A 24,030-nucleotide genomic window follows, 5' to 3' on the forward strand; every position below is an offset into this window, starting at 1 on the left:
AACAGTAAATTGTTGTTTTTAAAATTTAATAATATTTTAAAATGTTTCAATCTGACGGCTACAATAAAGTTAAAATTTTAATGGTGAAATATCCAAGTAAAGTTTACACAATTAAATTAAATCAAGGGTTATAAAATTAAGTTTTGATCCGATTATTCTAAAAACTTTAAATGAAGTTTACTTTTATAAATATATATAAATTAAGCTATCAATCAAGTAAATGACTATTGATGTCAACGAATACACATGACATTTTAAAATTGAACTTGTGAATACCCATATGCTCCCATTTTTGATAATATTCCAACTAAAAGTATACATGTGCTGTAATGTGTCTCTCCGTGAGTGTCTAGTAACCATGTAGGTAAGGGAGTAATTGGTGATTTGACAACAAAAAACAATAAGAAATCCGATATAGAATATTATTTCCAACGCTGTGGAATATGATGATTAGTTAATGATTTGAAATTTAATATTGATTCATTAGAACTATAGAATAAAAAAATAGAACTTCCTGCACAATATACAAAATAAACTTTGTAGCTGAATATAAACTTGTTCCACCTTATATTGATTAGGAAAAGATCATGAATGGGGTCGGAGTTTCTCTAGTTTAATAAAGCTAAGTTAGAGTTGAGTTGAAATATGTAATTCGAACCATCACTAGATTATATCTAAATATTAATTTTATCAAAGGCTAATTTAACATTTATTTTCATAAACGATAACCTGAAGAATTTTCATGTGTTATACTAATCTAAGTTTCCACGAACTCAAAGAAAACATTGCGATAGGTTGAGTTTAATTTTTTTAAACACTTATCTGCTAAACCTGTCTTGGCTGTGACGAAGCACGGAAGAGGGAGGGCGAAACCTTACTTTAATCCACCGTGTTTCCATTTATTAGCAAATTCCTAGATGCGAGACTAATCGAGGGATCTAATTTTAACTTATAATAAAATCTAGCGATTAAATTATTTAATTATAAATATTATAGGTATGAGGAACAAAACTACACAAATATAAAAAGTAAAGCGATCAAATTTGCTGTTTTTTATGGCCTGATTTTTATTGTGTTTTTTTTTACAGTGTTTCTTCTTGTGAATAAATATTTTTTCTAATTGTGTAAACAAAATATTTTTGCTAATCATTATTGTTTCAAATTACACAAACAGTCAATGTATAAAAACAAAAATTTATCCACAACAGCAATAGTAATAACAAGAGAAATGAACTATTAAACTAGTTTAAAAAAAACGAAAAAAAAGAAGAAGGAAAAAACAGAGAGAGAAAAACAAGGAGAAAGTATTTTTGGCGGGACACAGCAAATTCATTCGAACCTTGAATAAACGGCGCGGGCGCAAGTAACATTTGCCTTTGCCTTTGCAAATCGCACCTTACAAAGAAAAGAGAAGAGAAGAGAGTTTTCTAAATTCAGAGAGAACACACGACGGCACCTTTCGCCGTCGTTTCGAGATGGACGCGGATCTGAAATCGGCGAAGGCGGCGTACCGGAATGCCAAGGCGGAGGGAAACCACCGGGAGGAGGCGCGGTGGGCCAACGTCATCGGCGACATACTCAAAAACCGAGGAGAGTACGTCCAAGCCCTCAAATGGCTCCGAACCGATTACGACGTTTCGCTCAAACATTTACCCGAAAAACATTTGCTCCCAACTTGTCAATCCCTCGGCGAAATGTATCTCCGCCTCGAACACTTCTCCGATGCCCTAATTTATCAGGTCAGCGCTTCACTTCTTCCTCCCAAAACCCTAATTATTCTTCCCCTTTTAACACTGAGAGTTTTACTTTTTTTCCGTCACAGAAAAAGCACTTAGAGCTTGCGAGAGACGCTGACGACGTCGTTGAGCAGCAGCGGGCGAGCACGCAACTCGGTCGCACTTACCACGAGCTCTTCTCGCGATCGGAGCACGACCACAACTCGATTCGCAATGCGAAGAAGTACTTCAAGTCCGCGATGGATCTCGCGGTGAAGCTCAAGGAGAATCCTCCCAACAGCAAGTCCTCTTTTCTCAAGGAGTACATCGACGCGCACAACAACATAGGCATGCTGGAGATGGATCTCGACAACTTGCATGAGGCGCGGAAGATTTTAACTAGAGGATTGGAGATTTGTGAGGAAGAGGAGGTCGCTGAATTCGATGATGGCCGCAGTAGACTCCACCACAACCTTGGGAATGTGTATATGGAACTTAGGGATTGGGATAAAGCTAGGAAACACATTAAGACGGATATTGTGATTTGTAACAGAATTGGACATGTTCAAGGGGAAGCCAAGGGGTATATTAATCTTGGTGAAGTGCATTACAGGACTCAGAAGTATGAAGATGCAAGTGCTTATTACTTGAAGGCGCTTGGTTTGGCAAAGAGCTTGGAGGATGAGGATGCTTTGGTAAGGCAAATCGAGCAGAATATTAAAATTGTGAGAGAAGCTGTTAAGGTAATGGCTGATATAAAGAAAAATGAGCAGAGCCTTAAGAAGCTCAAAAGAGATATAGCCACTGCCAGAGGGACACCAAATGAGCGCAAATTCTTGCTGCAGCAGAATGCAGTTCTTGAGCGCCTGGTTGAGAAAGCAAGGATGATCTCTGCGTGGGAGAAGGTATTGGCTCTATCTTTGTGTTCGGTTATCATGATTCTGTTAACCAAATGATGTCTGTCTTGGAATGGCTATTTTGTCTGGAATTTTTCCAGATTTGATGAGGCAATTCATAATTTTTCCGATACACCTAGTGGGTTTCATTTCTTTAGTATGATCAATTTTTATTTACCATGTTAAGGAAACAAATGCTTAACCTGCATGGCTATGTTCCATTGTATCAATTTCTCCATTTGACCTTTTACTGCTCCCTTTTGCTACTCGTGAAGAAGTCTTCTTGGCTTGGTCTATTAATGTTGCTTTAAGGACAGATGTACACATGCTCATGGTTTGTTAGTTATGGATTAAGCACAGATTCATTGAAGTTGTGTTAAGCATGGTTTGTTTCATTGTGCAATTTATTCAATTGAAAACCTTTCATGATTTACTTTAAGGAAAATGTAAGACTTTGTTCAGTAATATATTGAAGTTTGAGATTTATGCACGTATTTCTCTCAGACCTGTAGGTATAACTATATGATGTTTTCCTCCGCATTTGATAATTTAATGACTTATTAGTATTATGTGGTGAATGCAGAGACTTTTTGAAGCTAAGGTATGTTTAGTAATTCCTTAAGTGTGACCTTTCTTACTAAACAATATTTTGTTTAGCATTGTGAATTTGCAAAGGAGAAGAAGAGAATAGCAAGTGAACTCTGTGATAGGCAGAGACTGGCTGATTCATATCTGGATGTTGCAGAATCATACCAGAAACTCAGAAAATTCAACAAAGCAATCAAGTGGTACAAAAAGAGTTGGGAAATGTACAAAAATATTGGTAACTTAGAGGTAACCTTTTCATCATTCTATGACATTTTTAACACTTTCTTTTTTCCTCCATTTCAACCTAACCTTATTCAATATATCACAAATCTGAATTTAGAAACATCCATGATTATTTCAAATAATTGGTAATATGAATTCATGTTTGATTCTACTTATTTTTGGAGAATTAATAACTTGTTTCTTTTAGCTTCCTGAAATAGCTTTTGAAAAATATGCAATTATTTTTCTAGAATTAAGCTGAACAAAATATGCTTTTAGTAAATTGCAAAATGAGGGTTTAAAGACTCCAAGCCACTAATTATACATTCAATCTTCAGAATCTATATGATTAAGCCTATAATTTATATACAAAATCAAGAGGAAGTAACTTTAAATACATCCATTACCCATAAGCACAAAACATGAAAATTCTGAGATTTAGTTGCTTGCTATCAATGAAACATGGACACTTCAAAAGAGGAGCAATGTACATGTCAAAGAGAAATTAAGTAATAGAACAATCTAACTAAAACATAACTTGTGACACAGAAATTAAATCTATGCAGTAAGATTTATTTTGGAAATGCTTTATAATAAAACCGTGGTAAATTATTGTAGTATACTCACTGTACATAAGAATTACTTCCATGTTATGTTAGGAAGTCCTACATCGTTTGTCTCAATTCTCGGGGTGCAATTTATATATCTGTTGGACAACTTCAATTAGAGTTAATTGGTTTAAAGCTGAAATCTAACATTGTATCAAAGCCTATAGCCCATCTTAGTTCTCACTTATTCTAGTAGGCTCGCTTGTTTTGGTAGAGATTTGGGGGGGGGGGGGGGTGTTAGGGAAGTCCTACATTGCCTGTGTGACACGACACTTCAAATCGTTCCTGATGGAACGCTTAAATTTTTGTGTGCATGTCAATGTCTTACGTTACTTAGTATCCAAAGATAAATGTAGGTGAAATAGTTTGTTTGTTTGTTTGATTTTTTATTTTTTTTTGTGTTGTCACTTGGTTAATTCTTATGCTTTGCTAATAATGATTATAGGGGCAAGCAATGGTGAAAATTAATATTGGTAATGTTTACGATTCTACTGAAAATTGGAGAAAAGCATTGGATGCATTTCAAGAGAGCTACAGGTAATTATATCCATATAACTTTACTGAATGATTTTATTTCTTGAAATCAGTGAAGGAAGAGGAAATAGTTGGTAATTATAAGGGAATCTCCAAGTAGCTGAATTTATGTTGAACTCAACATGCTCGACTTGATGCAACTTGGTTGCATAAGACACATGAACTATGTACTGTAAGTTGAACACAATAGTTTCCTCAGGCCTGATGCAACTTGGTTGGGGGTACCACTATTGTTTTGTGAATCATGAATGAAAATTATTAGAATAAGAATTTTCCCATAATGTAATTTCCATTCCTTGCCGTGTTGATGACCTAGTCTAGTCATACTGGTTTCTTTTTACAAATTTTCAGAAGTCATTGTTTTGATAGAATATGTTGGCTGTTACAAAGTTATTTCCAGAAGTCAGTGCTTCAGCCAATACTAGAATGAAACATGACCACCTACTAGTCTACTACTTATATGACTTATCCTTGCTTAGATTTTCTTAAAAAATACATCCATGTTGGCATCCTTTTGATGATCTTATATGAACTGTGTTGATTTGATTGCATCATATTGCAGTATCGCAGTTGAAGCAGACCTTCCTGATGTGCAACTCTCTGCCTTGGAAAATATGCATTATAGCAACATGATAAGATTTGATGATGAGGATGAAACCAGGTAACTGGTTCATGGAAGTCTGTTTCCTTATATATACATTTCTTGCAGTTTTGTTGAATTACTCAGGGATCCATTTAGTATTCAAACCTCTGGAGGCCAAAATCTCATACTCTGAACTAAATCCATTATGTTGTTTCCATTATCATGGGTCCTTCTGATGGACATGTAATATTAATGCTGATCAATTGTGGTCTTTTATAGGAGGTTGAAGCTTCTAATCGATAAACTGAAGAAATCAGAAGAAAAAGAGGCAGAAGCTAAAAGTATGCCGGAGGATTTTTGCTCTGAAACTGATACCGAAGCAGATGATTATCTGTCAAACAGTGGGTCTGATGATTTATGCTTTCCAAAGACAACTTCTCGATCAAAAACTCTAACTACTGGAGAAGAAATGAAAAATGACATGCCTCTCATGTCAGTCTATCAGTCCATAAAAGGCTCATCCAAAAAGAAAGCAGGCCACAAAGAAAGTCTTACCAACTCTACCAAGCAAGATGAGCAGTCACCCAGTAGTCTGAAAAATCAAACCAGTGATCATCAGACGGTTGTTAGTCGTAAACGTGTCCGTGTAATTCTTTCTGATGATGACGATGATGATGAGGAAGTGGAGTGTTCAAGCAGAAAGAATCATCATTGCCCAGTAGAGGACTTGCCCACTTATGATGCCAGTATGTTTTCTTTGTTACTTGCTTTGCTCTGACCCAAACTTTCCCTTGTACCAATATTGTGCTCTGATTGATACTTGCCTGATTGCAGTTAAGACTAAAGCCAGTCCTTGTAAAATTCAGGTAAAGAAATCTCCACTTAGTTGCGTGTGTGAGCTTTTGTCAAGTATCCCCATGTGAATGCCTAGTCTTTTTGGTTTTTGGGATAGCAGTTTATCTCAGAGAATGGATCCAAGTGTACAATAAATGTTGAAGAAAGCAGTTGTTCTTACAAATGTTCAAGTCCACATACAGCCACAAAAACTGGCAGACACTCCAGGTCTTTGAGCAATGATATAGTTGCTGAACCTGATTTTCGTATTGGCTCTAAATGTGGTACTGATGTCTCTGGCAAACAAAACGATATTTCCCAGCCCATGTTGCATCATTCCCAAAATGACGTAAGTTCTACTGTTATTTCATGAGTATGAATATATTTAGGGTTCATTCCTTTTGCCAAATTGTCATGCTCATCTAATTGATATTTTTCTAACTTGCTGCCTCTGTATTTTCTAGCTCCAGCAATATATTACATGCCGGATTGGGAATGATCTAATACATGTAGAAACAACCTTGTGTGCCACTGGTGATCAGTTGAACATTGACTCTTTGAAGGCTGCAGTTGCATGCTTATATTATCTACAATTTCCAACTGAAAAGAGATCAGAGGGTAGGCAGTTCCTACTTTGAAGTGTTTTCTATCACTTTATAATATTAGCATAGAAGATCCCAGTTGTCTTGAAAATTAATTTGGTATGAATTGTATAAAAGATAAGAAGGAAGAGGGTTTGGGGTATTCTGGCTTTGCATATAAATGGTGACATTTGCTCCTTGTTGTAATAAAATAAAAGATTGGTGCCCCTCTGGTAAAATATCACAATTTGGGAAAAACTAGTCAAAACCAGGATTTATGGTTAATTTCTTCTTTGTTTATCAACTTTGATGTTATATCAACTTTTTATACATTTATTTATTTATTACAGTTTTCCTTCTGTTGATATTCTTTTCCTGCTGAGTGCACTTGACTGTACTTACAGTTACAAATTTATGAATAGGTTTGTTGCCCATTATTGAGCATATAAAATGTGCTGGAAGAGATTTAAAATCCCTGGAAACTGTTGAACACCTGAAGGAAGTTCTGGGAAATAGCATGGTTGAAGCTTCTGTTGATGGTATGTGATTCTTATTCTTTTTGTTTATTCAGTGATATCACCATTCAATTTTTTATGCCATGCCCTTTTTTTTTTCTTTTTCTTATCTGGCTTCTTGACAAGAAATTTATCTTCCATATATTTAACTACTTGCACATATGTTGACATAAATATTCAAATCTCTAGACTAGTTGCAGATGGTTGATGGTTGTTATCTATTGATAAAAAAATTAACATTAATCTGACTCATCACTTGATATTCATTGATCTTGCAAACTGCAATTTATGTAAGCAATAAGCATAGGAAGTTGACATCCGAAGATGTATGCATCATTTGGAAAATAGGCAGTTATAGGCTTATGCTGTATTTAACATCAATTTTTAGCTTTCCACTATCTATCTCTAAGTGAGATAAGCAAATGATTTTTTATCCTTCACAGGATGGATTCACAAGTGCCTGATAAAAATGTATGTAGACGGCTGCAAGGAGTTGTCTGAGGTACCAAACATCAAGGTACTGAAGAAGCTTTACAATTTAGAGGTAAGGAGGGATCTTAGCTGTATCAATTCTTTCATAGCCACTGCACATTGACAGATATGCCATCACATTTTCAGATGTTGGATTGAATTTGTTTCTTTCTCTTTTTTTTTTTACAACTGCTTTTGGCTTATTATTGTCAACAGGTTTCAGATGATGAAATTGCTGTGTCTGACTGTGACCTGCAAGATTTGTCTATTACACCATTGATAAATGCACTGCATTCCCAAAAGTCATTTGCAATGCTTGATCTCTCTCACAATTTGTTAGGTACAATTTTTTTCCTGGTTTGTGGTTTTTTTTTTTTGCCGTAGATTGTGCAGTATTTGCCTTGTCATCAAATTGTCTAGTAGTTGCCTTTTCTTTTGGTATGTTTCCTCAGGAGCATTTTTTATGGTTCTCAAGTCTCAAATTCCATCAACTACGTCTGTTAATCAGTACTTTTGTTGGTGACTAGTGAATGGTTTGAAAACTAAAACCATGAAAAGAATTAAAATAGATAAAAAATAACGAGGGAATCTATTAAATAGTTTTAGCCTTTTATTGAGTTGATAATATTTTAGGAAATGGAACAATCGAAAAACTTCAAAAGGTGTTCACAGCATCAGGACAATCTTATGGTGGGTTAACTCTGGATTTGCATTGCAATCGATTTGGCCCAACAGCATTGTTTCAGGTATGATACTACTTGCAACCCTTTTGATCTTTGCTTGTTTCTCTTCCCCTTGTTCCATGTTTCTAACATTGGATCTTGTTAAATCTGATTTTTAGGTATGAGGTTTGAAATGATGGTTGCTCTAAACCTTTTTTTTTACAGAAAAAATATCTTAAAATTTTTAACTCGTAAATATAATGGATGCATACACTTGATGTTAGTTGTGATATTTTCTGAAAAAGAACAAATTTTCATGTCTTAAATCACCGAAATATCAGCTGAGTTCACCTGCCTTGTCCCAACCAAAGGCCATTTTTTCAATAACTTTCAAACCTAACTAATTAGTATTTACACAATGATAATCTATTCATACAATTCTTGATTAATATAATAAAAGAATGCTTTTCTCTTTTTGCATGACTAATCTCAAATTTGCAAATGTATTAACTTTGCTTGTTCCTGTCAGATTTGTGAATGTTCACTGCTATTTGCTCGACTAGAAGTGCTTAACATTTCTGGAAACCGTCTTACTGATGCATGTGGATCTTATCTTTCAACAATCTTAAAAAACTGTACAGGTAAGATGCATGACCTGAAGCTCTGCCAATTTGAATAAGTTATCTCCTTAAGAATGCTGATTGCCATGTTGTTCCCTCCTCTTTCTAGTACAATGTTGTTAAATGATGGCAGAATGGTGTGGTGGATTTTTTGCCAACCGCCATAGAGAATTTGTGAAGGGAGACCTGCCATGTCAGTGCCATAGGCCTCAATGGCATGTTTATATGGCCGAATTTTGGCCTTGTGCCATCTGTCGTTGACAACATTGTTCTAGTATACATGGTCTCACTCTAAGCTATGAAAATGTTTATATCAAATTTATGCTATGATGCACTTATGGTCTCAAATCTGCTTGTATGGGGATTCCTGCTTTAGATATCTCCCTACTTCTATTTACTTACATTCTGTTGTGTAGCTCTTTGTAGCTTGAATATAGAGAACTGTTGTGTCACATCTAGAACTATTCAAAAAGTTGCGGATGCATTGGACTCAAGATCTGTACTTGCCCATCTATGTATAGGTATGATGAATCTATCATTCTCTTTAAATCCCAGATACAAGTAATCTTACAGCATAATGGGTAATCTAACTTTGACAGGATACAACAGCCCGGTATCTGGAAATGCTATAATTAATCTTCTGTCCAGACTTTCTACCCTGAAAAGGTAAAATCAGTTGTACCAATGTCACCATCCATCTCGACATATCATCTTTGCATAAATTGTATTTTCTTAGAGCATACATAAATTTAAATTAAATTTGCCCATTATAGGTTTTCTGAGTTGAATATGAGTGGTCTAAAACTAGGCAAACCAGTTGTCGATACCCTCTGCAAGCTTGCAGGGACCTTAACTTTATCAGGACTAATACTTGGGGGGACGGGTATTGGAACTGTGAGTAAAACCTATCTCCAACTGCATGTTCACATTACTGTATCATTATGGTTTATTCTAGCATGCTTTGCCCACTTGATCTTCTAATGATAGAGGCATTATTCTGCAGGAAGGAGCAACAAAATTAGCAGAATCATTGCTCAAAGGAACTGAAGAGTTTGTGAAACTTGACCTATCATATTGTGGTCTAACATTTAACTTTGTTTTAAACACCAGTGTTAATTTTTTTTGTTCTGTCATAGAGCTGAACCTGGAAGGAAATCCTATCATGCCTGAGGTTTGTTGCCTTGACTAGATTTCTATTGCTAATATTATTGTAATGCATGCTTCATTGGCTGGTTTTATTTGAGTGTTACTATGTATTACTTCAACACTCAAAATAGAATCTGGCTTTTCATACTATTTCTTTACCCTTAAAACACTGGCTTGCAGTTTATAGATTTAGGTATAGCTGTGGCATTTTGGTGATAATTTTGAGTTTAACCAGTTTCTTATCCATGGTTTGTTCAAATTCTCTAATGAATACAGGGCAGCAATGCTTTATTTGCTCTCCTCGTAAACCCACAGTGCTGTCTAAAAGTTCTGGTCCTTAAAAAGTGTCAACTTGGGCTTGCTGGAATTCTTCACATAATTGAGGCTCTGGCAGGTAGGCATTAAATTATATTTGGTTGTTTCATTTTTTGCATCTTCAATTGTTTGATGATGTTGTTTCTTTTATCAGAGAACAGCTGCCTTGAGGAACTTAATCTTGCTGATAATTCTGTTCCAACGGAAGTTTCTTCTCTACAATATGATTTATCGGTAAAAAGCTGCTCACAAAACCAGGAGCAGAAACTTGATACTATTAAAGTTGATGATAATGAAGATATTCCAGTAGAAGCAGCTGCATCTGGACTTGACGACAGCTGTGTCAGTTCATGTCAAAGAAATTCATCTCCCGAGTGCCATTTCACGCAACAGTTTTCAATTGCTATTGGTAAGGCAAAGAACTTGCAATTACTAGACCTTAGCAATAACGGTTTTTCTGCACAACCTGCGGAAGCATTCTATGGTTCATGGGCGACTTTACGACCCCTTTCAAGTCAGAAGCACATTACTGAGCAGATTATTCACTTCTCAACGAGGGGAAATAAGTGCTGCAGAGTGAAACCTTGCTGCAAGAAAGTTTGATATGTTGCTCCCATGTTAATATCCCGATCAAAAAAATAAGAGGCAGTTCATCAATCAATGTTCGAGAGCATTTTTATGAATAAAAAGGCGTTTGCTGCTTTATATATATCTGTGATATCAACAGCTGAATTTATGCATGTCACTTTGTAGTAGTACAGCACAGGTCGTCTAACGTCATTTATCATGTCAGGCACGTCCTTAAAGGTTAAAACGTTCATCTTAATCACGTGTATATATTATTATGCGGATTGGACAGTCTGACTAGCTTCCCATTTTGATCTGTCATGGTTAATCCATCAAGAAAACAAGTTGGGATGGATAAATTTATCTATAAAATTAAATTTTACTAGTTAGATTTGAAACTATGCCCGCGTAGTTCATTTTAAAAGTATAGGATAGTCGAGTTCACTATGCCCTCGAAAAGGTTAAAAATGATTCTCTCACCTCCCTACGGAAGGATTTGAGATACATACCAGGCGAAGAGAGAAAACAAATGAGAAAGGTAATAAAAACAAAGATAAAAAATAGTGTTAAAACAATATAAGAAATGAAATCTGAAAAAACTCAGCTTTTAAAAAGTAGAGAAAGAAAGAAGAGTAAAAAAGTGTAGCTAAAATTAAAATTAAATTAATTATAATGTGCATGCTCGGTACCTTATGATAACTTATTCAGTGTTCCACACGATGGTGGCACCGCAACTACAGTGATTATCCCAACGGTGGAAAAAATTAAAAACATCTCAAACTAATGAAGTAAAGAAAGTATCAAAGGAGAAAAATACATTCCCCTAATTACTGAATAGCTCTTCGTGTAGGCAGCAAAAAGAATTACTGAAGAGTTCACGCATCTTGATGATGAAACTCAAACACCAATCAATTATACTCTCTGATTATTCCATATGCTGAAATAATGCTGCACATTAAGCGTGGGTGAGTATCATTCAAAAGTTCTTTTCTAGTATTTACTTCTCTGAATAAGAATCACGAATGCTTTGAGTATGAGAAATGATAAATTTCAAAATTGAAATTTAATGATTGGGAATATTCTAAAATGAAATCTAAATGTGTAATTATACACATGAAATAATAAGAACAATTACTGTCCCAAGATATTGTCAGTCTTAGGTTGTTTTAATTAGATCAAGAAAAATTAATATAATTTTTTTTACAAAATTAACCTTATATTATCATTAATTTATTTATAGATTTTGTTATCGTTTATTAATATCATAAGAGATATAAATAAAAAACAATTAATGTTATATTAAAAAACTAAAATAATAATTATTTTCTTTCTCAATCCATTCTAAAATAAAGTTGACAAATATTTTTTTAATAGAGTTTGAGGAATGAGGTTAGAAGTGACTCTGTTTTTCCTTTTGGAAAGCTTATATGTGACTCTCTTAAACCATTGTATTCTGTAAGGTTTATAATAATGTTTGAGGAAAAAAAAATCTAATAAACCAATTGTAAACCAAATAACAACATTCAGTAGGTTATAGAAGTCGTTATACATTGTATTCCTATAATAATGTTTGACCTTTCAAACTTTGCTTCCAGCCGGTTTTTGTTTACAGAACCTACGACAATCCACCTTTAGTTTTGGTGCAACAAATTGAAAGCATTTTTAAAATCTATCAGCTAATGATGGAGCAACACAACTGTTTAGCACCAATCCACCTAGGATGTTCGCAGTTGAAAGTGTAAATTTCGGACGAAATCTATGAGAAACTTCTTCAGATCGATGTGGCCACTTACAAGAATTTTAACGTTAAAGTTAGTGATCGTAAAAATTGAGAAATGATTGAGAATTGAAATACTAACATAAAATTTGTAGCTTATATCTATATCTTTCATGTCTGTCTTTTATCGTTGACCCCCTAACCACCTAACCATCAGGTTAGTGTCACACAGATTCCCACGATTCTTATATATATATATATTCGTTACAACTGCATTGCTCTTAATTTTGTTAGGTCTTTGTACACCCATCATTTAATAAGTTTAGATAAGTCATACTTAGGCCGGCATATTTACTTTGAAAAACTATGAAACTCATATCTCTGCTTAATTAGAACAACAACCATACAATCCAAGTGCAATTATTTAAATTGCATATTATATTGTTCACAATTGTATTTTGCAGTTCAATCATTACAAACCATAGTACCTTCTCATTTTATCCAGCTTTTTATATTAAATTAGAACCTACTCTTTTGAAGATAGTTAAATTTCTTAGAGTATTTTTAAATATAAGTTTATATATTAAAGTAATTCTACTTTTTTATAGTTTTAAAAATATTTATATATGAATTTTTTAGAAATGTAATCTAAAAGAATATATCTCATTTTAAATTAAATGTTTTAAAGTTACATGTTTTTATTTATTCTAAAATAAAAAAAGTGCTAGTAAGATATTTGAAATAATTGCTAGTATTAAAATAAAAGTGTGACCAAAATATGCTATTTGATTACTAATGGATGTCTAAAAATGGCATAAAAACAGTTTTATTTGTCCTAGTAAACAGTACTTCGATCCTCAATATTAAAACGAGTCCTTTACGGCTTTACTTTTCTTAAATATTTTTATCTAGCTATTTTTTTTTTTGAATATAATTTGAGCTCTCTAAACTCTAAGCATGCAATATTCCAATGCTAGCAGATAAATATTTATAAACTGCGTGCCCTGTCCTAGCCTATGATATTCTTATGGAACAACCTTTCTTCCCCATTTGTTTAGTGATAAGATACATATGTAAAAAACAAACATAGTTATTACTTATAACTTTGTTAGATCTACATAATTACGCGGATAAGATTTTTATCATCACTTCATATCCGGTGGAAAAGTATATTACTGCATAATTTGGATGAATACTGACTGTAGTTAAGATGCATAACAACCGGTCTGTCCATCAAATCAATAACTAAGACAATCATTTTAATATTTTGGAAACATAGACAATCATTTTTACTTATTAACTTCTATACGCATTTATGATACTGATGATGTGTTTTAAGTTTATTAATACTTCCTCTGTTTGCATTATAATATAATTGTCATGTAGAAAAAAATTATTCTAAAATAATTAATATTTTATTTTTTAATGTAATATTAATTATAATTTTTTTATTTATATTTTTTATAATATTAATGATAGACAATAAAGTTTATAAATAAATTAATGATGATATAAAATTAATTTTATAAAATTATTATTTTTCATTTATTTATTATTATTTTAATTTGTGTAAAATAATCTAAAATAATTATTATTTTGAGATAAAAAAAAAATATACAAATTATTATTCTTTTTCATCGTGGAGGAGTGTTATGCATAAAGCGACCTAGTTAAGATGCATGATTTGGAGTAATAAAAATGTACACAGACGCTCATGAGTGAATAGCACAAAGTATATAATCCACCAAGTTACTGGAATTATTAGATTAATATCAAATACACATTATATACTATGATTATCTGCTATTGCTTTAACCGTGGGGTCATGAATTCACTTACCATGAAGGTAATCATTTGCAATTATTTAATCCTTTTGGTTAATATGGAAATATGACTTGACAATAAATGTCCCTCCACTCCATCATGCATGGGCCTACAATTACAGGGCACATGAATGAAGCGACAGAAACCTGATTAGAGATCTTAGCAAATGAGAGTTGAGTCAGAATGTTGCATTTTGACAAAAGAAAAATGAGAAAAGATATTACATCATCCTAATCCTTCAATAAACAAAACTTTTTTGAAAACGATTAAAGCTAATGCGCAATTTAAGCGACAATATGTTAGAAGTTGAATGTTCATTATTCTCTTCCTTTAAACGACAAACGTGGGAAAAGCATGCGGTCTTAGGTTTTTAAAGCTATGATTAACAATATTTTTTAACCACAGTAATAGTTATGGACTCTTAGAATCCAAAAATGAACCCCGTTGAAGTGTATTCTTAATTCTTGATAAAGTGCCTGCGAAGCTTTTTTATTCTTATTCTCTATTTATTTATGGTATAATGGTACTTGTTGCCTTGAAATAGGGATCTTGGTACTCTTCAGCTGGTAGTCAAATTAATGATCAAGAAAATTAAATACCAAAGGCCAAATTGAAGGGTCTATTCCTTAATAAATAACAATGTTTTGTGAAGTTTGACTGGGACAACATAACACTCGAAATTAGTATAGATATGAACAGCACATGACACGGTTCAAAAAATTAATGGTGCTAAGGTGAAGGGAGCCCTAGACTAGTTGGATATTAATTGGAAAGGGGAAATCAGAACAAGTTTCAGACAAATCTTTTTCCAGAATTAGAATTCATAGAATCCATTGCATTTCTATATCACATAGGATATTCGGGATAAGGGTTTTGCCTGATCAGTCTTACAAATGGGAAAGGTACCCTCCAGCCTCATTGGTGATGTTATTCTTAATTTCATTACCAATTTCTACGTGGGGACACAGAGTAATGACCTTGAAATAGGGAAGCTGTTTACTATAATTAATAATATCTTCTTCTTTCCCCCTTGTTTTAGCCACGGAACCAGTTTTTTTGTAGTGTGTCACTAAAATTTGAGTCACTACGATAGAGTGTTTTGTTGAAATGAAAATTGAATTATAGGTGTGGTTTTTCAAACCAAAAAATAAATAAAGACTTTTAGCAAAAGGTCATTTAATTTTAAGATCATTGCGTCATAGTTAGGTAGTATGAGGTATGGGATGCGTATGGGATGAGATTCATGAGCTGTGTTTTTCTAATTTGAAAAAAAAATATTGTGAAAATGAACCTTTGAAGTTTGAAGGATTCAATAATCTCGTAATTAGGACTTGGGCTATGCATTAATTTAAAACGTTAAAGGGAGCACAGGAAGTACTTTATACTTTCCATTGATTTCTAATTATTTCAACTAAAGCAAAGAGATAATGACAGACTCCCTCATCACAATATAGTTTTTTATAATTGGTAATTTGTATCGTAAAGAAACGAAAAACCAAGCAAATTGAAATAAGAAATCTAAACGATGATAATACTCCAGCATATTTATAACAGAGATAAAAAAAAAAAGTAATTTATCTATCGTTTCCTCATGAATCATGATGTCTTTTCCAGTGGAATCCAATGAAACTTCATTTTTTGTAGACATTATCCAATGTAAAGCATGTTGATAATACTTTTTTTCTTCTTTTTATTTACTTAGGAAAGAAGGGGTACAACATTAAGATCTCTGAAAATTAAATTAGAAAAAGAAAAATATAACTTTCAGATGGAATACTAGCTGGCAACTAACTATATATAAACTATTCAATATATTGCTTGGATTCAGCTCAAAAAATTTTGAACTCACCTTTTATTAAATGGAAGGTTTTGAACGAATTTTAAAGTATTTTAGTTGAGCATATATAAGCAAATTTAGTATTCTACGAATTTATCGACCAAATTAAATTAGCGGTAAACATTTTGCTAGACTACAATCTAAACTTTGATTCGGGTTTGACTTTCGTATCTGTTTTATATATGAAAAAGAAAAGCTGCTAGATAGAAATTTGGAATTCTATAATCCTTGAGCAAAAAAGTATTATAATTATCACTAAAATAATATTATTCCTCGAATTATATGCTCTAGGTCGAACTTCTTTTCCCCTTTTCTCTAAAGATCGTAAGAAGTTATGATGACATGAAATAATACCTATACCAAAGTTTTGGCGTTAATTGGGCACATTCACAAGTAACACCACATAAAGCAAATAGCTTTTTATCATTACAGATATACACGAAGAATTCTGTGGGTTTTTTTTTTTTCTCTTTTATTTATTTATTGAACTCGTGTATGTTACATACACTGCCATTGTAGCACTCGTGTGTGAGATACAGAGATAATAATCCCCGAAAATCTTGAATCAATTATTCAACAGTATAATGTATACGTACAAACACATATGTTTATTTGTGCATATCAAATCAAGAAAGCAACACACGCAACCGCACGCATCGCATGACACTGATACCATCTTACCCGAGTTCAATGCTGCTTGCACACGGGTAATTTCAACGGGGTAGGTTTCATGCCAGCCACAACTTGTTTGTACTACCAACGAAAAAAAACAACTGTTTATTCAATATTAATTTATCACTAATCTGATTAAGTAACCCTAAAAACGAAATATCCTTCTTTATAATATAAGATTCAATTTAATTTGTAAAACACCTCATGAATCAATACTGGTTCAGTATGTTAATCACCTATTTTATTTGCTCCAAAAGAAAAATATTACCGATTTTTCACTGTATTTTACCCCCTTTATTCTTGAATAATAACTAGAAGAAATACAACACATGCATGTCTAATACTAGCACTGTTTGAACATTGAATAATGAAAACACTTGATGTCGTGTATACAGCAGAACAACATTTAAACTACGTATCTGAAAATTCTATGAAGCTGTTGACCATTTCATTGTCTATATTAATTGATTCACACTCCAAAAAAAAATAAAAATATTAGAGTCTAAATTAAACAACCATGACTTCCTCCTTTTCAAGTAATAAGGAGAAATCCATATCCATCTAACAGATCATACCTATTACATCCCTTGAAACAAAATAACATCATCATCAAACGTAAAGACAATGAATATCTCACTAAGAACCCCTGCCATGTACATTAGTTTATCACTTTCCCTTGTTACTTAATAAAGAAAAGAAAGATGAAGATGAAGGAGAAGGAGAAAATAAAATAAATATAAATAAGAACCCAAAGGTCACTTTACCCAAAACAAAACTACTAATCTGCATATTATCCTCAGGCTCAGGGTGATCTCCAACTTCTTAAGCCAATGTCATTGTGTTTCCTTGAAGGAGTTGAATACGGTATAGGCATCCTTTTGGGCAAGAAGCCAGAGAAGTGACCATGATGTGGAGATTTGGGTTTGAATTTGAATACGGTTGTTGTGGCTCTAGAACCATGGCAGTGACCCAATATGAAGAGAAACAAGAACAACCAGATGATTACTAGAATCAGAGGTCTCCTATGCAAAACCATGTTGTTGTTGCAATATTTTATTATCACTAAGTAAGTAATAACTCACTTTTGGGAAGACGTGGTTGAAAGAGCCTAGCTTAGCTTTTTGATGTGGAAAGAGCAAGAAACACGGGCTAATATATGCCACAAAATTGTGTGTATGAGATGTGAAGTTGTGGTCGTGTTGGAGGGTTCATGTGGCGGGTGATTTGGTGAAGAGAAAGAGTGGAAACTGAAACTGGGTCTGGGGATAAAGGGATATTGAGTCAAAAGGAGAATTCAGATGGTTCTACAAGGAGTAGAGTAGTGTTAGAAGAAGCAGAAAGTTGAAAAGGGAGGAGAAAGCTTTTTGGAACGGGTCTTATGGGGTGGAGTGATTATTATAATGAAATTTATTTATTTATTTATTTATATTTAAAATGAGGGGGGGAACAGTACGTGAGGTACAAAGAGAAAAGCAAATTAAAAATGGGATTTGTCGTGGAGAAAAGAAAGATATTGAAGGGTTATGTTATGTCATCTTTTTTTGTGGTTTGGTGAGTGTTTGGACCCACCCTTTATTAATGGCCGACTAAGGAACTGGGAACCGTTGTTTTAGACCCCTCCATTACTGGAAAAACTTGTCCATTTGCCGTAGAACCTTTTGTAGGCTCTGATTTGAAGTGTTTTCCCTGCTTCTCTCTGTCTTTAACCCATTCCCCTAATTAAAGGTGCCTTGTCATTGTGCACCAACAGTAACTGAATGAACTACTACTACTCACTCTCCTACTCCTACATTCTCATTTGTGATTCGTTTATACCTAGATTTTCACATTCACAACAAAATATAGGGAGACCACACCGTACACCCCCCATCCATTTATCCACTTTGTCACTCTCAACTCACAACCCTACCCCATCCATTTTTTAGTTACTAAACATTAGTTTTAGGACAAATTACGTTAATACTCATGATTTCTTGAAGTTTTTTTTTACTATCTTTCTATATTACATAATGTGTTTCTTTAGTAGGTGTAATAGGTGTTAAAAAGATAAGAGTCGTGTGAAATTTAAAAAATGACATGGTTGTGATCATAATTTGCCCTAAAGTTTTATTATGACAGTATATTTGAATTGTTAAAATAGTAAGTGGAATAAAGAGGAATAGAGTGAAAGAGAAAGTTGTTCTCCCAAATTTGAGATTCATCTTATAGAACAAAGTTTTAAAATTATAAAATAATGATTTTATCTTTATAAACCTAACTCTAATGATAAGTATATTAAGGATGACATATTTAAGATAAAAATAATGAGAATTAAAAAGTTATAATAATATATTATGTTTGATTTTTTATTTCCAAAGAAATAAAGAAATATACACCAATAGTGTAAAATACTTTTATGTGGTTATCAAATATCAAATTATAATGTATTGTGCACGATAAGTTTAGACTTTTATTATAATTACTTTAAAAATCATATTTGTGATGTTTTTGATTGAATGATAATATAAAAATATTTTTAAAAGTATTTTATATTATCAATAAATGATCATTAATTTTTTTTAAAAAAATAATAGAATAGATTATTTTTGTTTAATTATAAAATATTCAAAAAATTAAATGCCCTTTTTTATTTCTTTCAAATTCATTATCCGTCCTAAATCAAAACATAGCTGAAATGATCCAAAATAACCAACCCCACTTCCCTGTTTCAGGTATATTAATTAAAGAAATTCAGAACCCAAGAATTATTTAATTAAGTTTTGTACGCTAATCTCAAACTGAGGCAAGCTCTATTGGTCAAATTTTTTCGAAATACTAACATTCTGTTTGACAGAACTTCAACAAATCTACATGAATTGAATGCGAGGTCCAAGTGATTAACAAGCATGTAAAGACAGAAAAGTGCACACCCCAGCTCCAAGCAGAAGAGAATTAAATGCATGTCAGGGCTTTAGGGTGGACCCATTCTTCTTCTTTTCTAACTAAGCTGATCAGTATACTACTTCATTAACCCTTTGTGCTGTAGGACCTGTGATAGAGGCAGTGCTCCTTCAATGCTCCCACTCAGTACTCATAAACCCTTTAGGATAGGGCATGGCTTTGGGGCTCAGTGCCTCTTCCCTGTCCCAGCAATGCATCATGCATACAATGCAATGCATTTCCTTCTATCTCTATGTCTCCACTTTACACTGTTGGCAGTATCGTGAAACTTTAATATGGCAAATGCAGGTTTCAATTTGTCTACTATATCATATGACTATTCAAATTCAGCTGAAAGCAGCAAAGGGTTACCTTTAAGCAGTCACTACCATTTAATAAGACACATCACAATGCTATATTTGATAGTGTGATTACTTGATCAACCGCACCAACTTTTCTTCCTGTGACGTCAAAGGGGTTGAAATTTATTGCCTTAGATGACCGAATCGAAGGTAGCCCATAAGTAAACAACAATTGAAACGTTATGGCATTGGGGATCGTGCAAGCATAAATCCATTAGAGAATTTAGGATGTTATTGAATTAACCATTGGATCCTATGCAGCAACCATAGTATATAAGGTAACAAAGTAGTATGAACAGAATTTTTTCTAATGCATGGTCCTACTTGAGTTTAGAGATTCAAAATGAATGTGGACAAGGAGAAGTATGCACCACCACAGTCCATGGACACGTATTGAACTTGCGATGCATCAACCGATCAATCAAAAAGTCTCCTTTTACTAAGATCGTCCCACTGATTTGATGGCATATTGAGCTAATAAGATTGGACCCCACTATTGGTTTTGCAACGCTGCCAAAGAAAAAGAAAATTACAACCTGTTGCATCACATGCATGTTCTCCCTTTCCTTTATAGCTTTCATGATTCATGAAATGGTACATTTTCTGAGAAAAATTTTCATCCCTCGTCTACCTGGCCATGCAGGACAACGGAATAATGCCAAGGATCGGTTTATCACCAAAGTGATCAGAAAATATAACCGTAAACAAAAACAAAAAAATCTATGTGATTACTGCTTTGCAAACTTATACACATTCACACTCGTGTTATATATAATAATTAGTACTTAATAGGGTTGAAATTCTATATCCCATATATGACCAAACATTTGCGATTGTGAAGGAACGGTACGTTTTGACATTTTGTAGAGAAAAGGCTAGTGCATGATTTAAATTTATTGAAGAGGTGCTATGTGTGCCTATGGGGTAGGAGAAAAACAGACACATGCATGCTAGCTAGTTGCCTTAGTTCCCTTTCTTGTAGGTCATTTTGTTGGATGCAAAAGCAACATGGACCCGTACATGGATACAGCTATATTACATGGGAACAATTTTTAATTGAATTACACACGCACACACATACAAACTAACAAAAAAAGGTGGTTGTCTTAAACTTCAAATTGATGAGAAGTGTAGTTACATAATTCATTATCCGGTGACTGTTTATGCCGGATTCTGGTTGGTAAGTGAGCTGGAAATTAAAAGGAAGATAACACAAACAAAACTCCCAAGACTTATCTGTACACGAAAACCATTGACATCGATCATGTTCATTAATTAACAGAAAGGATTCGTGTTTATACAAGTAATAGCATTATTACGCGAGAATTATGAAATGTCCATCTATGAGTATGCACATTTGAAAATGAAGTAAAAATGTATATTAAAAAAAAAGTATTTTTTTAAAAAAATCAAAACTTTTATTTTTATATTTTGAATTACATAAAAACATGTGTCACATCAATTTCAAATTAGAAATCTAACACTCGCTCAAATATATGATCGTACGTACAGCTAGCGTGGGGATGGGTTTCAACTTTGTTAGGGTCGCATAATTAAGTAGCCAGAGTGAGTCTGACGGTAGTATATGCAATTGGGTGTCCTTGTCAAGTTATGGGATATTGAGGGAACTTTTATCCGTGGAAATAATGAAGTCTAGCATATGCTATATGTGTACGTATGGTACCACCACCCAAAAGCTATTGCATGTCCTGCGGTTATTTTCAAAGCCACTTAAATAGATTCAAAAGCTGAGGTTTGTATTACACATTACAGAAGGTGTGTGAGTTTTTATGAATGAGTTTGGTAAGCAAAATTGACTAAGCATGATATGCAATTTTAAATATAATCCTAATTTTATTATAAATATTAGAGATTCGGGAGAAAAAAGTTCTTTTTTATTTTGTAATCGTTATCATTCGCCAAAATACGATAAGTAAATTAAATTATATATTTGTTCGTACAAGATTAAGTTTGTAATATTGAATCATATAAATTAGCAGTGGCACATTATTTATCTTGTATTTAATAGAATATAAATGTCTTGATGCAGATTTATCCGTACTGTATTTAACTCTTCTCATTGCCATTGCCAAATCAACAAAGACCATTTAAGAATTAGTTCTGAAAATGTAATAATGAGTAGGTATGGCATGCTTTAAGGATAGAATGGAGAAAAGTTTTGTATCCATTAATTGAAGAACGTTAAATTAATAAATTTCAGTACAATGGAAGTTTATTATAATACTTGTTAGAAATGTAAAAAAAAAAAAAAAAAGACTTGTTAAAATAGACCTATCTAACTGAACTAGTGAGCCAGAAGTCACAAAATATATATACAGAAATAATTCTAAGAAATAATTAAAATTTATATGATTAACCGTAAACATTTTTAGAAATTTTTCACGTTTTTTTTTTTACAAATAAAAAAATTATTAAATTTGGTTTCAATAGAACTTTCTCAAATATAAAAGTATTTTTCTTCTCATAAATACTCTTTTTAGTGAAAAGATATGATTAGAAAAACTTCTTGAAAAATACGTGGTTTGAAATTTTAATATTTTTATTTTTATCATATAAGAATTTATATTATTTAAAATAATTTATATTATTTTTGGAATAATATTTTTTTAAAATATATATATAGATATATATACTTTCTCCAATTAACTCGAGAAGGATGTCCCTTAATCTTAAGTATCTTTAGGTGCAAAATATTTTTTGGAAAAATCAAAAGTACATATTTCATTACAATTTTTTATGAATTGATTAATTTTAATTAAAATATCATTTTATAAAAAAAATCATGAATTCTTCTTTTAAAAAGATAGGTTTATTTTTAGAAAATTAAATGTACTCTAAAATTTTGAATCCACCTTCTCACAATAACTAAGTGGAAAATAGATTCAAAATTTTATCACTGACAACAATGTTTTATAAATTTTCAAAAGATTTAATTATATTTTTAATTCTTAAAATTTGGGATAAATTTATTTTTAGTCCCCAAATTTAAAAAGGATCATTCTAGTCCCTCAAATTTATAAAAATATAGTTATAATTCCTCAAATTTACTGTTTAAGGACTAAAAATAGTTTTCAAAAGATTATTTAATCCCTTAAATTTAGTATTTAGGAACTTAAAACATATTTTTAAAATTAAGGGACTAAAATTATTTTTTAAAAAAAATTTGAGGAACTAATACTAGATTTAACACAAATTTTAGGAACTAAAAACACAATTAAGTCTATCAAAAAATTAAAAATTATTGAGATGTTCTATCGATAACTAAATAGAAAGTGAATATCAAAAAATTATCTCAAACTAAATAGTTTTGGAAAATATTTAAGTTGATAAGAGATAACATTAAATTTTTTATAAAGAATTATTTTTTGAAATATTTAAAATGATTTGTATTTCTTATGCAAATTATTTAGCTTTTTCCTTGTGTAAATAATTTAAATTTTCTTATTACTAACCTAACCTAAATAATTTATATGATATGTAAAAAATTATATGGATAATAATATTTATAAATAATTTTTTATAACAGTTTTTATAGGTAAAATAAGATAATTTAAAAAAAAACGATTTATAAGGGTAGATTTTCTTATAAAGATGTTTTTCATAACTTCTTAAAATATAAATATGTTGGCATGATTATATATCTTTTGTTGTGTTTCCCATCACAAAAATTTCCATACATCTTTACTTAAAACTTTTTTTTCTTACTATCCACTAAAAAAAATTATTGAATATTGTGACAAATATTTTTAAGTAATTCGTTCTTCAACGCTTTCACAACTATTAAATATTTAAAAATTACAATATCTAATATACTAAAAAAT

At 32.3% G+C, this 24,030-nt stretch overlaps 1 protein-coding gene across 2 annotated transcripts; it reads left to right on the forward strand.

Moving 5' to 3' along the window:
• Positions 1-1,227: 1,227 nt before the first annotated feature.
• LOC100817536 (protein TONSOKU) lies at positions 1,228-11,244 on the forward strand. Of its 2 annotated transcripts, none has more exons than XM_006580265.4 (20): positions 1,228-1,739; positions 1,823-2,620; positions 3,269-3,445; positions 4,475-4,566; positions 5,126-5,224; positions 5,426-5,892; positions 5,981-6,012; positions 6,102-6,329; positions 6,451-6,598; positions 6,984-7,100; positions 7,520-7,620; positions 7,764-7,887; positions 8,181-8,293; positions 8,739-8,850; positions 9,246-9,350; positions 9,429-9,495; positions 9,603-9,723; positions 9,833-10,000; positions 10,252-10,369; positions 10,445-11,244. In XM_006580265.4, exons 1-20 carry the CDS (start codon positions 1,476-1,478, stop codon positions 10,891-10,893), a joined length of 3,900 nt encoding a protein of 1,299 aa, XP_006580328.1. In that variant the 5' UTR covers positions 1,228-1,475; the 3' UTR covers positions 10,894-11,244. The 2 variants fall into 2 exon arrangements, with proteins under 2 accessions (XP_006580328.1, XP_003524295.1); XM_003524247.5 differs by having other exon boundaries at positions 1,229-1,739; positions 6,445-6,598.
• Positions 11,245-24,030: the final 12,786 nt, after the last annotated feature.

The sequence above is a fragment of the Glycine max genome, chromosome 5 (assembly GCF_000004515.6).
Source record: "Glycine max cultivar Williams 82 chromosome 5, Glycine_max_v4.0, whole genome shotgun sequence".
Classification (NCBI taxonomy): domain Eukaryota; kingdom Viridiplantae; phylum Streptophyta; class Magnoliopsida; order Fabales; family Fabaceae; genus Glycine; species Glycine max.

Coding starts and splice junctions, on each gene's coding strand:
- LOC100817536 (XM_003524247.5), top strand. CDS start 1,476: ATGGACGCGGATCTGAAATCGGCGAAGGCGGCGTACCGGAATGCCAAG. Junction 6,013..6,101: donor CCAGTCCTTGTAAAATTCAG/GTAAAGAAATCT, acceptor TTGGGATAGCAG/TTTATCTCAGAGAATGGATC. Junction 7,621..7,763: donor AGAAGCTTTACAATTTAGAG/GTAAGGAGGGAT, acceptor TATTGTCAACAG/GTTTCAGATGATGAAATTGC.